Here is a 16,057-nt window from a genome sequence, read left to right as displayed (position 1 = left end):
TGTGGACAGCCCAACCAGCCTCCAGCGTCAGTGCCTGACCTCTGTTCCAAGGACGTTCCTTAGCCATCATGCTCTGGCTCCATGTCATTGCCTGGACACTTTCTGATACTTCCTGATCACATTTTCATAGCCTTCCAGCTCTCTCATTCTCTCATGGACACTGCACTATTGAATTAATTAAGGCAAGCCGAACAGTGCAGGGGTCGGCCAAGTTTTTCTTAAAGACCCGAACATGAGAGACTATTTTAGGCTAGTGAGCCGTATGGTCTCTGTCACAGCTACTGGATGCTGCTAGCACTAAAGTAGCCAAGGGCAAAACCTGAAAGAATGGGCGAGGCTGTGTTCCAATAAAAATCTACTTCCAGAAACAGGCCTTGGTCCCTGCGTGCTCAGGAGCATAGGCTGTCAGAGTCACTGGCTCAGAGCTCACGTGCACTCCTCAGCAGTTGCGTGGCCTTGGGCAAGTCATTAAACCTCTCAAACCCTCCATTTCTTCATCTGTAAAATGGCAGAATAATCCCTGCCTCCTAGAAATGTTGTGAAGATCAGTGAGTCCATGCATCAAAGCCCCTGGGCCGTGCCTGGCACCTATCAAGCATTCCACAATGGTCAAATAGTGGGAGGAGGCAGAGGAAGAGGGGTTCCAGGCACTGCCCTTCTCTTCTCTGTTATCCTCCTTTTGACCTTTTCTTCTTCCCTGGTTATTGCAGACACCATTACCCAATCCTAGCTCCATTCCGTGCTTGATTTGTGAGCTTGGCAAGTTATTATCTCTTGGAACCCATTTCTCCATCTATAAACGGTGATAATAGTAATTATGTTGCAGAAGGTTAAAATTAAAAGATATTTTATGCACACACATTATATGTATAATGCCCAACATGTACTAAATACTCTACAGATACTCTAGAGATGATCAATTTTGTTATTGTTACTGTAACCCAAGTTCACCCCGGGCCTCATCAGCCTGTGTGCACAAATGGGGTCATATGACCAGTTAAAATTAAAAAGTTTCTGGCTCATGTCCCCCGCTTGGATAATGTGGGACTTTAGCAACCTTTAAAGTGACCCTTAATTAAATATTTCTGGCAACTTCTGGGAATACCTCACATGAGCTCACAAATAATATTAATCATCAGAACAGGTGCCTTCGTGTCTACCAGCTTGCTGGCACTGTCCTCAGCACTTTACATCCATCAAGTCATCCAGATCCTTGTAGCTACTGATTGTCCGCTATTTCTCAATAGAGTTCTAGAAGATACTTGGTGCCCAAAATAGAGAACATCTTGCTTGTAGTCTTCTTTCCTCATGGGGCTAGCCTGAGAGATGGATATTTTGTCATTCTTTCTTCCTTCAGACGCCTGCCATTAGAGAAACCTCCTCTACCCACACCTTTCTGCACATGCTGGTATCAAAACAAGCATGGCCACAGACTGTGGGTTTCTAACAGAAGGCATGACTTAGACTCAGCCCAGGACCCCCGTCACTCCATGAGTGCCATCCCCACCGCCGTGTCCCCATCATCATGTTTCTTATTATTTATCTCTCTAATCACACTCTCATCATACCCTCAACTTTCCCGCTGCCTGGTCCTTCTCTTGCATAAACCTCACAGAACTGCACCCTTGTTAAACCCATGCTCAAGTGGCTGCGTGCAGCCAGAAAAGTCACACAAATATGGCACTTGGAGCCAGCACAGGTGATGTCCTTTAACCAGAGCTGAGCCTTAGAAACCATCTAAGCCACCTCTGACTTGTCCCCCCTGGGGTCTTCTCGGTGAGGGTACCAAAATTTCACCCCAAATGTTACCACTTTCTGCCTCCTTGCACGATGACTTCATTTCATTATCCCTGGACCCAGAAAACTACTGGGTAGAAATTCCCTCAGCTTCTTCCGCAGTCACCTTGCTCATGACCAGTTTGGCTGTACCCACCCCCTCGCTGGTCTTCTCCACTGAATTCAGGTGCTTGACCCACACGTCCAGGTCCACTTTCCAAAAGAGGTCCTTCCCACTAACAGCTATGGGCCCAAAGCTTCATCTAGAGAGGCCTTTGTGTCCAAAACACAGCCCAGAGAAGAGGGCCTCCCAAGCTGCCATCTGAGTCAGACAAGTGGCTGAAGGAGGACAGTCCCTGGGGAGAGCAGAGAGGGGAGGCACCGTCCACCCATGCACGCTCCGCCACCTTGTTAGGACCTGTGGTACAAGTACCAAGATAAGTGTGTCTGTTTGGGGTGGGAGTGCCTTCCTTTCTCCTCGTATTGCACCACTGATATTAGTCACCCTCCTATGTCCACAGGCCTCTGGACAGGTAGCCTATATGTGGGACCCAGAGACCCCTGCCTTACCTAGTGTTCTTCTCCCTATCCCAGGATCCTGGATTCCTGGAATGGATCTACTCTACACCAGATTCCATGGCTGTGATGATTTCTCCCCATGCTTAATCTCTCTGTAGGGGTGACCTCCATCATTTCTTAACCACGTGGCCTTAAACAAGTTGCTTAACTTCTCTTAGTATCACCTAGAGGAACAATGGTGCTACATGAAAGAGTTGCAGACATTGGTAAATAGGCATGACACCTACTAGCAGACAGACCCCAGTGACAGTAGGTGTCTGGCACATACTTTGATCCACCTGGTCCATCCCATTGTCTTTTTTCCTATGTAAGGGACATTTTATCTGCTCTTCCCATGTTTGGAAGGGAGAAGGACCCTTCTTCATGTGACTAGTGCAGTAAGATGTTCTTTTCATTGCCTGAAAATAAAGTAGTGAGTGTGATGTTTTGCACACATGTATGTGTACATTTGGAATATGTATCACATGAATTTTTGTGATATGTGTGTATGTGTGCCCTATATACTTCTTCAGTCCATGGCAAAGAAGTTAGACACTCTCTGTTCTGTTAAGTCCATAAAATACCATAGAAGAGCCCATTACAGTAGGTCTGGATCCTCAGGGAAGAAGACTTGGCCTCATCCATCGAGGAGCCATCTTCTGTCCACAGGCAGTTTCTTGTCTTTTAGAGAGCCAGGGCTCTTCTAATGCGGAGGATCTGGGTCTCCTGGGAGCTGTGGCTTCAAGGGTCCTGCTCTGGGAGGTGAAGGGAGCCACAGGAAAAGTGTTGCTGGACTCAGCTGGGCTGAGCCCGGTGAAAACAGCTGAGGTCAACCCTTCCTCTGACCAAAGGCAGACAGACCAGGAGCCCTGCCCATATCCAGCAGATCTTGGGCATCTGTCCATGTCAGTATTCAGTGACTTCTGCTGTTCTTTTCATAGGCTGCTTTTATTTCAGTATGTGGCTCTCATCCAATCCCTCAACCAGCTCCTTCTTGATTGGGTGTTTAAGTTGTTGTTTTCAGTTTTTTTTTACTGTTACAGTGTTTGGAAATGGCCCTTATCTGTTAGAACAAATAGAAACTGGTTCTCTTAATTTTCCTAGTGTTGGAGAGCTTGGATTTTACTCGTTATTATCACAATGGTGTTTTAGTCATTTAGTTTTATCATTCACAGCAGAGTTCTTGTTTGGCCAGCTGAAGAACTGATTCTGGTCTTAATTCTACCTGCTAATCATGGAATGGCTTGGGGAACTCATTCAGCCTCTCTGATCCCCACATTCGCATCTATAACCTGAACAGGAATGCACCTGGCCCTACCTGCTGCACAGACTATTGGGAAACACAAATGAGATAACAGATTGGAAAAGTGCTTGGAAAACTAGAAATTGACATTCCTATGAAAGGGGCTATCATCATTATCATTCCCCTTGTCATTGTTATTAATGTGATCGTGCTTGGAATGATGTGCTGTTCTCCCCTCGACATGTGAGTAACTGTAGAATCTGTAGTTGGAATCATTGATGTGGTTGTTGGTTTTCCAAGTCCTGAGGTGTTCAGCCAATCCAATCAGCATCTATTTATTAAGCCTCTATTATGTGCCAAATAGAGCCAGTCCTTGTGCCAAGTTCTGTGCTAGTTGCCAGGGTTATGAGAAGAATAGGTGACTGTGCCTGTCCTCTAGGAGTTCAGAACCCACGGGAAAGAAATACACTTACCCAACCTTCCAAGACGATGCTATATGTGCCATAATTAAGAAAATAAAAACAAATTCTGCCAAAAGGAAAGCAAAGTTCAGGAAGCTTGTTCAAGAAAGAATAGCATTGAAAACTGCCATACAGAGGAAGAAAGAAAGGACTTTCAGACATAGCATAAAGTTCTGTGCAGACATACCCAGCTGAACGCAGCAGTTACCCAAAAACGCACTTGTTTATATGAGGTAGAAGTTGATCCTCCTTCATGTAAAGAAATCTGAACATTGCCCTGCAGGGCTGATGAGGTGGCTCCACCCAGGCTCCCTTTATCCTTCTGCTCCACCTGCTAGTATGTGGCTCTCATCCTCAAGGTTATCTCAGAATCCAAGATGGCAACTGGAGTTCCAGCCATCATGTCTGAGTTTCCAACTGTGGGAAAGAGGAAAGAATCAAAGACCAATGACCATTCTCTAAGCTGAGTCACCTTCCCTTAAGCAGAATATTGAGAAATATTTATTGAGTGCCTGCCATGTGCCAGGCAGTGGACTTCAACAGTGAACAAAACTGGAAAGCTGCCCTTATAGAACTTAAATTCTAGTGGAAGGAGGAAGAAAAAAGTAAGATAAATAAATAGTGCATGAGATAATATTGCTCCCAGCACAGAAAAATAAAGCAGAGAAAGGTGACCAGGAGTGTTAGGGAGAGGAATATAGCAATTTTAAATAGCTAGCCAGGAAAGTATCACTGAGAAGAAGACATTGAGTTAAGTCCTGAAATAGTCGAGAGAGGGAGCCATGCAGGTGGAGGAACATTCTGTGCACAGAGACCAATGTGGTTAGAGCAAAGTTAGCAAAGGGACAATAGGAGTTGACGTTTTAGAGGGGAGGGTTGGAGACAGAATGCACAGGGCCTTATAGGCCGATGAGGATTTTGGCTTTTTACTCTGAGTAAGATGGGAGGCTATTGCCTGGCCTGTGTTTGCATCTCTTTGTCCAAATCAGCCACCCAGGAGACTGGAAGGTGTAGATTTGAGCTGGTGCCTTGATACTCTGAATAAAATCTGGGTTCCTTTGTTTAAGGATGAAGGTGGGGAATGGATATTGGGTGCTATAGCTAATTCTGCCTCTGATAAGCTATGTCAACTTGGTTCTAAGTTATTAAATTTCTATGAACTCAAAAAACATTTGACCCACTTTGAATTTATAAAAAGGACAGATGAAATATAAGACACAGTGAAAGCTCCCTATATCTCTGCAATTCACATATGGGTCCCCCAGTGACCAGTTGTGTTCTGACCAGAGCCACTGGGCTTGGGGAGAGGAGAGATTTGGTGAAGGGGGTCAAGGTAACATATCACAGAACACACAGGAAACCACTGAGGGATCCTCTGCTAAATGAGAGAACATTTTCTGGTTCCCACTTGAGTTTAAACGCACTAGTTTATCTGGGATGCTGGCTATGGGCAAAGATAAAGAACACGACCTTCATAAGGGCTCAAATGCAAGAGTGGCTGGATTGATGGGATTATAGACTCTCAGAGCCCCATCCCATCAGTCAGTGGGCTGATTGGCAGCTGGGCGACACCCTTAAGGATAGTCTAAAAGATATTCAGGTGACAGGGACCCTTGACAAGATTCTTCCTGAGCCCTGCATCTCTGAACTCTGGTCCCTTCTGCTCCAACTCTTCCCTCCTTATCTGCTCTTTGACTCTCTGAGTCCTTCTGTGAGGGCTGTCAGCTCCTTCTTGTGAGCCCCTGTCTCGAGCCTCTGCCTCCCTACAGCACAGCCTCCAGGATTCTGGGGAACCCTGATGTTCGGTGGCTTTTCCCTGATACTGACCAGCCTCAACTGTGTGCTGACTGCCCAGCCTTGATGACAGGCCTCGTGACCATCAGTGGTCTCTGAACATGAGAATGAGGAAAAGCAGCCGTGAATGGGAATGAACGCTGGCTCCCAAGAGCTGCTCAGGATTCCCAGCCAGTGGAGAGGGAGGTGTGGGGTGCCTTCCCTGGAGATTCAGGGCCCCAGCTAGTACCTCAGATGCTTAGCAGCACCAGGTTCACTCTCGTCTGGGGCAGAGGGACGGAGCGCATACCTGTTAGGCACATCCATGGATGCCTGATTGGGAAGACAGACAAGCGTCAATCATCAAATGGAAAAGAACTGCCCTTTTAATAAATGAACAAGCACCCAATACTCCAGTGCAAAGGCCTGGAAAACCATATTGGAGACCTAGGCTTACCCCAGAGGTTGAAGTGGGGTTCCCTACTTTCTTCCCAAACCCAAGTATTGGTGCCCATGGACTCAGAAATGCCAGCAAGGTATGGACAGGACAGCATGAGAAGCCGATGCCAGCTCACCTGCCCAGCCAGGAGCATGGCCTTAGGCCAGAGGAAGAGAAGAGAAAGCAGTCTCTGAAAGCACGCCCTGCTTGCCACACAGACAGAAAGCCCACAAGGCCCACCAGGCCCAGTGCAGGCAGTCAAAGATGAGCAAAGGGGTGGGCCGCGCCCGAGCACTGACATTAAGCACGGTGACCCTGTCCACACTGAGACGCGATCCAGGGACCGGTGGCTCCCACCAGTCAGAACAGCGCATGGTTCCCTGGAGAGGAGTGAGTCAAGGGAAAGAGAGGGCCTCAAATATTTAGGCTCAACTCCCTCCTTTGAGGGTCAGGGCAAGAATGGAGGGAGAGGAGGGGAAATGTCAGTCTCCACCATGACTTCCAGCCCTGGGTTTCTAACCAAATTTAAAGAAGTTTCCAGACCTGAAGGGAATGGAACCAGCAATCCCAACTCCCTGTGCCTCCTCATGGGTGCTGTGCCCTGGAACCAGGCCCCTAACGAGCTCTGTGTGCATGTGTGTGTGCTTATTTTTCTTTTTTCTAGAAAACCCACGGGAGTCATGTTTCGACCCTGGTTCCATCAAGAATGGCACTCGTGTGGGGTCTGACCTGAAGCTGGGCTCCTCCATCACCTACTACTGCCATGGGGGCTATGAGGTGGAGGGCTCCTCGACCCTCAGCTGCATCCTGGGGCCTGATGGGAAGCCCGTATGGAACAATGCCCGGCCGGTGTGCACAGGTGGGAGAACCCGGGGGTGGGGGGGCAGATGGGAGCGGAAGGCAGGCCAGACCCCGAAGGGGCTGTTAGCTGAGGGAATGGCACAGGGTAGCCCTTGGGTTCACTGTGAATGAGAATGCCTGGTGGTCACCAGGGCTAATGGCCCCTGGCAGTGTGTCGTCTCTCAGACCACACCATGTCCCCACCCACACTCGACAGGTGTCCTCAACAGTGGTCCCCAGACACACCAGCAGCTCACACCAGGGAGAATGGAGTTTAAAAGTGACCCCAGACTTGTTCCTGGGCCTATAGAAAATCACCGAGAGGTCAGATGTGTAAAACTCTGGGGGCATCTGGCTCAGCCATGACGTCCTGACAATGGGATAGGACAGAGTGTCAGAACTTTAAAAGCATGACAGCCACCTCACTTGAAAAACAAGTTGGCCCCTTTGTCCAGATGAGAGAGGCTGGCTCTGGGATCCACCCCTCGCGGTTGGACTCCATGGATGGGAACAGAAGGTGGCTGGGCCTCATGGGCCAGCCACTGTAGCACGACTAGTAGCTCATGCAGATGCTGAGTGCCAGGTGCATCAGCCATGGGGATGCAGGTCATTTCTAGAAGCGGTTCCTGAAGTGCCCCCCAAGCCCTGCCTCCAGGGACTGATGACTCTGTTACTAGTTAGAGGGCAGGGACTGACATGGGACCCCCTTGATAGCATCAGGTGGGTTTCAGACCACATTCAGGCCAGGGATGGGCGTTCTTGGGCAGGGCACGCAACGACCTCAGAGCCCCCCTTCTCCACGTTAGTGGCTGCACATCTCAAGGCAGCCCCACCAGGGCCAGAAGCTAAAGCTAGGCTTGAGGATACCGGAACATGGGCAGCTGGTGAGAGGTCCGCAAGGTCACCCGTCCCTCTCTCTGGTTTCTTTTTCAGCCCCCTGTGGGGGACAGTATGTGGGTTCAGATGGAGTGGTCTTGTCCCCCAACTACCCCCAGAATTACACCAGTGGACAGACCTGCCTGTATTTTGTCACCGTACCCAAGGACTATGGTATGGGTTTTGGTTTTAGTTTTGCATTTTTGCATATTTGTTTGTTTATAGATTTTCTGACTCCTTTCAGCTCCTCAGGCCCTTCCCCACTGTATTCCAGTGCAACTCAGAACTGTACCCACTCCACAGTGGGAACAGACAAAACAGTCTCCTCGTAGGACAGCCGAGTGTGGTGCCGTGAAGCAGACTGTAGGGTACGACCCTGACACGTGGGGAGGAAGGGCACTAGAGGGGCCGCTGGACCCAGGGGTGGACTTGGGGAGGAACCACCCAGGACAGGGGAAAGAGAGGCAGCACCAGGGCCTCCCCAGCACAGCCCAAGGCTGAGTAGAGACAGATCCAGGCCAGTCAGGAACCGGGGAAGGGTGGCCAAGAGGCAGGAAGAAGGGAAGGAGCAGGATGGACCCGAGCTTGACCCTACAGGGGAGGGGGCTGGGAGCCACAGCCTGCCACTGTTCCACCGGAGACCAGGAGCCTGGTCCGGCAGCCATTGGTAGACAAGGAGGAAAGAAATGAGAAGCAGCCAGTGCCCTGAGAAGGCAGAGAAACTTCCAGATTCCAAGAGACCAAGGTAAAAGGAGCCAGGCTTGTCACCTGTTGGGCAGTGGAGACCTTTAAACGTTCTGCCATCTCTGGAGGACTCAGGAGTTTCCTGAGGGTGATAGCTGGGCAATCAAGGGACCAGCCTGACTGCTATCTTCCTAGATCTCCTCTTTGTAGAAGTAACAACTATTTCTAAATAGTGTCGGTGTTCAGAGCGTCAAAGGGTATCAGCATATCCTGACCATTTAGGAGAGAAACTGGGCAGCCTACAGAGAGCTGTTGCTTCGTTCCAGGAGACAGGGTGGAAGGAGGACACTGCTAGGCCTGATGACAGTCACCAGACATTTACTGAGCACCTATCAGGGACCGTGCCCTCTGCTGCCTTCTAGGGCCACAGGATGAGTGTCCCTGCCCTCTAAACTCCCAGTCTCATCTTCATCCACAACTCCAGCCATCATGCTCCTCTCCTGCCCCAGCCCCTGCACACACACATGTGTGTGCACACACTCCTCAACATACTTATGTGGCAGGAGGTTTTGACGTGCAGCTCACAGCAGAGTCCTTGATAAATGGGCATATGTGTTTGCGCTTGAGTTCCTACAGGAATAAAGAGCTCAGCCAACCCCAAGGCTGGTCAGTTTCTCTGAACCAAAACCTGCGTGAGGAGAGCTGGTTCCCGGAGGGTGGTCATCTGTCCCCAGCATCTTCTCTTCGCCGTTGATGCTGGGCCCAGGGATCAGGGGCAGGTTTTTGCCTCTGGGTCTGGAATACTTACCCCCCAGCCCAGGTCTCAGCTCGAAAGTCCTCTTCTCATAGATCTTTCTTTGATCCCCCATCTAATGTGGCCTACCTCACCTTATAGCTTTTTCCCATTATCCCTAGAACTTAACGTAGTCTGAAATTATCTTCTTTATGTATTTACCTGAGTGTGGTTTTTTCCTTTCCTTGACAGTCTCTTTTCAGTAGAATGCATACCTTGTGAAAGCAGGAAACGTGCCTGTCGCATACACCCCTGTAGAGGAGAGCATGGAGATACCCCTGCCACCAGTCCTAACTCAATGCCCATTGTTAGGGTTCTGACATGTGCTCTCCCTCCTGCTCCTTTGTCCATGAACTGAGAGCTAAAAAGTCTCTTACTCCATTCACTAGTATACTTACCATTGCAAACAATTTTTTTCCCAGCATTCAACTCAATGGCCTGATCCCCCCCACACACACATACATCCAATTTCCTATATGATCAATGCTTGAGCCAAAGTAGAGAAGGGTCTGTCCTGGTTCGTGCCCTCAGCTGCACCTGGCCATCTGGGAACAGCACAGGCACAAGGAACTGAGGTCTAGCAGATAGCTGAACAGGAGCTGAGCCTGCTGTGGGGCGGGGGCGGGTCCCAGCCCCTCGGGCATTGACGGGCAGAGGGGACAGCTGTGATTCATAGCTGGTGGCCTGAATAGCCATCAGTTGGAGGGGCCCTTAGACCTTATCTGATAAGGGACTCATCAAGACCACCAGCTTTTCATTCCCCATCCTTGAGTGACCTGAGTGGCCTTGGAGAACTCTCTTTCACTTCTGAGCTTCAGTTTCTTTGTCTGTAAGATTGGGTATATGGACCAATCACAGTCAAAGATGATGTCAGTGGCAAGCATGGTACCTGGCACACAGCTTGTGCTTAATAAATGTCACTTTGCTTCTTCCCTAGGCTTTGCCAGAGGGAAATGAGGTCGATAGGTTTACCCACTCAATATACAGTTGCTCATTCCCTGGGAGCAGGCTGCTGCTCACCCTCATTCCTCTTAACTGTATCTGGGGGCTGCCCTGGCCAGCTGGACCTTTGAGGAAAAACTAAAGAAAAATACAAGGTCCTGAGAGCACATGGAAAATGGGGGATATTACCAAAAGCCCTTTTGTATCCTTGCATAGCTGCTACCTCTGCTATCTAGCCAAGGATTAGGGTTAGCTTAGTGCCGTCTCCGCCAGCCTGACCATTGCGTGGAGTCTTCAGTGTCTAATGCCAGCCCTCCCTTCTCACTTCCCTGCGTCCCTGTGCCTGGTATCTGGCCAATGCGCTAATCAGCCGGTAGAAAGGCTCAGCGAGCAGTTAGCTCCAGGAGCCAACGCCTTCCTCTGAGGCTTCCCTGCTCCAGCCTAGGGTCCCCATTCCACCAGTCCTTACCCCCAGCATGTCCGCCCAGCCTTCCACGCTGAGACCTCCACACCCGTGTCTCCACAGTCGTGTTTGGACAGTTCGCCTTCTTCCACACGGCCCTCAACGATGTGGTGGAGGTGCACGATGGCCATAACCAGCACTCTCGGCTCCTCAGCTCCCTCTCGGGCTCCCACACAGGTACCTGGGGTGCAGACAGGTTGGGGAGGTGGTGGGCTGGGGGCATCACAGCTCAGCTGAAAGGGAAGAGGACCTGTTGGCTCAGCACAGCCACTAGCAGAAGCACACAGCTTGTGTTTGCCATGCACTGGCGCTGACCCTACAGCACCTGGGTCAGCCCCGAAGCGCCCATAGTAGGCCTTTTCATTAGCTGCCCTCACCCCAAGCTGTGTCCATACCACCCCCAAGTGTCCCTCTTGGTAGCACTCCCGTTGTTTCATATTTAGACTCAACGTGTCTTTCTAATTATAAAGATAATGGATTTTCATTGTAGGGAACTTAGAGGCAAGATGAAATAATCATACAGAGAATTAAAACAAAAACCAGACAGACAGAACCACTGAAAAGATGGAGTATATTTCCTTCCACTCTTCATATCAACTGAGACTTAATCTTTTTACATATTTTATATTCAATAAAATAATATACAAATATGCATATTTTTATTGAAATGTTCATTACTGTCATTTTCTTCTAATAATAGGATTTTTAAATGCTGCAAAATAGTCTATCATGTAGTTATTTAAAATGTATGTAACAAATTCCATATTATTGGACATTTAGATTGCTGATTTTTCAGTCTTACGAAATCAATGTATTACATATATGTCTTTATATATGTATCTATTGCCTTAGAATATCTGGAATTAGAGATACTAAGTTAAAGGCGATGTATGATATTTAAGGCTTTTTATACAGATTTTCAAATATCCCTCTAGAAAGCTTTCCAACAATTAAAAAAGATGGTATGTTTTATTCTCACAAAAACTAGGTAATTAAGAAAGCAGAAACATCAGTTTGAAAAGTGAAAATGGTACCTCCTTTCTTAATTTGCCTTTCTTTAATTACTAGCTAGGTTAACCTCTTTATAATGTAATTATCAGCCCATGCATTTTTTATTTGTGAATTGTGAACTCATGGTGATTTTTCTATTAGAATTTACTTTATTTGTTTAGTAGAGCTCCATATCATTATAAGCTGTATATATTATATGCCATAAAAACCTCTTGTCTATATTATATGCTGTAAAAGCCTTCCCCTACTGTTTGTCATTTGCTATTTAATGTCAGAAATATGTGCTTTAATGTCAGAAAATTCAAATTTCCCATGATATCAAATCTATCAGTGTTTTCTTTTGTAGTTTCTCCTTTACTTTTATGCTGATTAAATAAATATTCCTCTGTGTTTTCTTTTACTTCTTTTTAGTTTCATCATTTTGCTTTAATACCTTTGGAATTTATTTTGATTTTTTATTTGAGATAGGGAATCTAACCATATTCTTTCAAATTTAGCTAATCAGTTGTCCTAACAGAATTTTCAAAATGCCAGATTTACATATATTACATTTTTATGAAGTTAAGCATACCTTTCTAAACTCTTTATCCATTTCTTCTAAGTATCTGTTTATTCTTATGTCAGTATCAAAAAGCTTTAATTAGTGTAGCTATGATAATGTTTAATATTATAATAATTTTAAACGTGTAGGTGGTACTATAAGTCCTCATAATCATTTGGGTCGTTCTGAATTTTTTCTTGGCTATCCTTGCTTAGTCTTTATTCTAAAGAGCTTTTAGAAATAAGTTGTCAAGTTAAAAAAAAATGCACTGGAATTTTCTTTGGAATTCCCATTAGCTTATAATTAACTGGAGGAGAAGTCACATCTTACAATAGTAATTCTTCCTCCCGTCCAGGAACATGGTATATCTCTCCACTTACATTATCTTTTGTAACCTTCAGGAGGGTGCTATAATTTTCATTTAAACAGAATCATTTTTTCTCAACTTTATTCCTAAATATTTCATGGTGATTTTTATCGTTGTTTTCGTTGCTACTGTAGATGAGTCTTCTTCCCTCCTTCCATTGTTTTCTGTCTGGTCTTTGCCAGTATATTAGAAGACTGGTATTTTTGGTCTATTCATTGTGCAAAGTCGTTGAACCATCCACAACAATGCTAATACCTCCCACTGATTCTCCTGCATCCTTTAGGCCAGAAGCAATATCATCTACAAATACATTTGTCTCATTATTTTACCTCTCCCCTTTCAGTATTTTTTCCTTTATTTTCTTCCGTGGTTACTGATCTATTCAGGTATATTACCTTAATTATCAATGTTGATATTTTATGTTTTAGTGAAAAATCCATTTTGTAATTATTTTAAATTTGGCAACCTAGCTTATATAATATATGATGATGACATTTAATCTCCTCTGCATCAGTGCTTATATCACCCACATTTACAATGCTGAATACTGCGTTCACAGTTCCAGTTTTTTTTCTCAGCTGGACCACAGGTTTTGTGTTGCTCGTTTTGTTTTTATTGCTTCTACTTATCAATTCTTCTGTGGAGTTTGTTATTTTTTAATTAATTAGCCTCTGCATGTATTTCATAATGTCTCTCCTTATTTTATTCAGATTATTGTTTTCTTCTTGTGCTACCTTCTTGAATTGAAGAGTTTTGTTCATTATTTTCTCTGTGTTACCAAGAGCCTGTTTACAGCCATATATTCACCTCTACACATAGGTCTGACTTCATGCCATAAATTTTGATATATACTATTTTCATCCTCATTACTTTCTAAATAATCTGTGATCGTGTTTTATTCTTTTTGTTCAAGAGTTGCTTAAGAATGTCTCTTTTCCCCCAAGAACCTGGAGCTTATTCTTGTTACATTTAAACATTTATATTAGTTTGTAATTTTATTTCCATATGGTTGAGAATATTGCCTGTACATTTCTGTTTTGGGTATTAAATGAAGTCCTCTCAGTAGCCAAGGACATTTTTTTAACTAAGGTATTATTGATATACAATCTTATGAAGGTTTTACATGAGCAACATTGTGGTTGCAACATTCACCCATGTTATCAAGACCCCCCACAGCCCATTGCAGTCACTGTACATCAGCATAGTAAGATGCTATAGAGACATTACTTGTCTTCTCCCTGCTATACTTCCTTCCCCATGACCTACCTATATTGTGAGTGTTAACTATAATGCCCCTTAATCTCTTTCTCCATCCCTCCCCACCCATTCCCTTTGGTAACCACTAGTCCCTTCTTGGAGACTGTGAGTCAAGCTGCTGTTTTGTTCCTTCAGTTTTGCTTTACTGTTATACTCCACAGATGAGTGAAAAATCATTTGGTTCTTATCTTTCTCCACCTGGCTTAATTCACTGAGCATAATACCCTCTAGCTCCATCCATGCTGTTACAAATGGCAGGATTTGTTTTCTTTTTATGTCTGAATAATATTCCATTGTGTATAGGTACCACATCTTCTTTATCCATTCATATACTGATGGACACTTAGGTTGATTCCATAAGCCAAGGACATTTTTTAAACATTTTCTAAGTATCTGAGAAGAAGTCTGTGTGTTCACTCTGTAGGGTCAAGCAGTTGTAGAGAGTGAAGGGCAAGCTCAGGCCCTGCATCCACAAGCCTGGTCTCAAATGTTAGCTCTCCCACAGGTTTACCATAGGTGCCTGTGGGCACACTTGACCATTCTGAGCTTCCATTTCCTCCTCTGTAAATGGCAGTGAATAAAAAAGTTCTACCTCCCAGAGTTATTGCTAGTATTCAGTGAGCTCTATAATAGCCGGCCAGTAGATCAGTCTTAATTCTTAATTTTTTTAATTCAAATCCATTACATCAGTGTTTCTCAATGAAATGATTTTTCGATATTACCACCCCACACATGTACACCCAACTTGGAGTGTAAGTCAGGGTCTATTGAGGTAGGACTCTTTATTAAAATCTCTTGATCTAGATAGACAGGAGATGAGAGAGAGAGAGAGAGAGAGAGAGAGAGAGAAAATTTAGCTATAGATACAGAAGTATAGGTACAGGTAGAGAAAGAGGTATATATTTAGAGCCTGTGGATGTAAAGGTAGATATAGATATAGGTGTAGATATACATGTACAGGACCAATGGAAATAGAAAGAATAGGAATAGAAAGATAGATAGACAGACAGACAGACACATACATACAGAGGACCCATAGGTATCACTATCAATACTCTCAGATTGTCTCTTATTCCTCATTTGGAGGAACTCTGATGGTGAGCCCCTCGTGTTGGTGGGAGTGAAGTATGCCCCTGTCCCTGAGGTGTGTGGAGGGAAAAAAAAAAAAAGCCCGAGAACCACTACTCAACAACCTTCATTTTGTCCTGTCTTTGATATATCAACTGAGAACATTGTGCTCAAACACCCCCCACCACAACTGTGACATGTGGTTATCTTCTTGTGTCTCTAACTCTTCCTGCACCTGTTTGCCTGATACGTCTTTCCTCCTTTTCTTTTAATCTTTTTTCTCTTAAAAGGAAGTTTACTTACTTATTTTATAAGTGAAATATTGGGTCTAACATCCATCATCTGGGTTTTGCTTGTTTTGTCTGGATTTTGCATCCTTGCTTTCCCGTTCATATCTGAACCATCTCTAATTTCCAATATTTTTTTAAAAATCTGTTTGGACTTTTATATTAAGGTTGTGATGAATTATTTTTAAAGTATAGGCTTCCTCCCCAAGAGCAGTTTTTACCTTTGCATTTAGCTTTGCTACCTCATTAACAATAATCGTTTGGGCTTAACTATGTTTTCCTAGTTGTCATTATCTCTCGTAGCTTTTGATTTCCTGATTATTAGTTCATCTTGTTCATTTATTATTAGTAGGGCTCATAAGTGCAGTGCTCAATGTCACCTTGCATGTATGAGAATGCCTTTTCTATGACATATCATGTAAATGACATCTTGATTGCAAATCGAATTATGGGCCACACCTTCTTTCAAAGCTGCAGCAGTTGTCCTACTCGTTTCCACCAGTTAATATTACAGACAGTGGAGTCCAACCTGATTCTTGGTCCTTGCAGGTTCTCTTTAAAAGTCTTTCAAAAAAAAAAAGTCTTTCATATTTTTTAAAATTAAAAGGATGCATTGAAATGGAAACCTCTTTTCATTAATTGGATCTGGTGCTTTGCAAACAATTTCAGTCTGAACCT

General features: G+C 45.1%; 1 protein-coding gene across 4 annotated transcripts in view; it reads left to right on the top strand.

The window, feature by feature from the left end:
* The window catches only part of CSMD2 (CUB and Sushi multiple domains 2), a 598,906-nt gene that overhangs the window by 471,081 nt on the left and 111,768 nt on the right, over positions 1 to 16,057 (top strand). For all 4 annotated transcript variants that reach the window (XM_057499978.1, XM_057499977.1, XM_036885219.2 and 1 more), the window contains 3 exons: positions 6,915 to 7,109; positions 8,024 to 8,140; positions 10,912 to 11,025. In XM_057499978.1, the coding sequence (XP_057355961.1) occupies positions 6,915 to 7,109; positions 8,024 to 8,140; positions 10,912 to 11,025 (426 nt within the window). The remainder of the gene's footprint in view (positions 1 to 6,914; positions 7,110 to 8,023; positions 8,141 to 10,911; positions 11,026 to 16,057) is intronic.

Source organism: Manis pentadactyla, chromosome 4 (genome assembly GCF_030020395.1).
Source record: "Manis pentadactyla isolate mManPen7 chromosome 4, mManPen7.hap1, whole genome shotgun sequence".
NCBI lineage: Eukaryota > Metazoa > Chordata > Mammalia > Pholidota > Manidae > Manis > Manis pentadactyla.
Note: the sequence above shows the minus strand (reverse complement) of the source record. Positions and strands in the feature narration are given on the sequence as shown.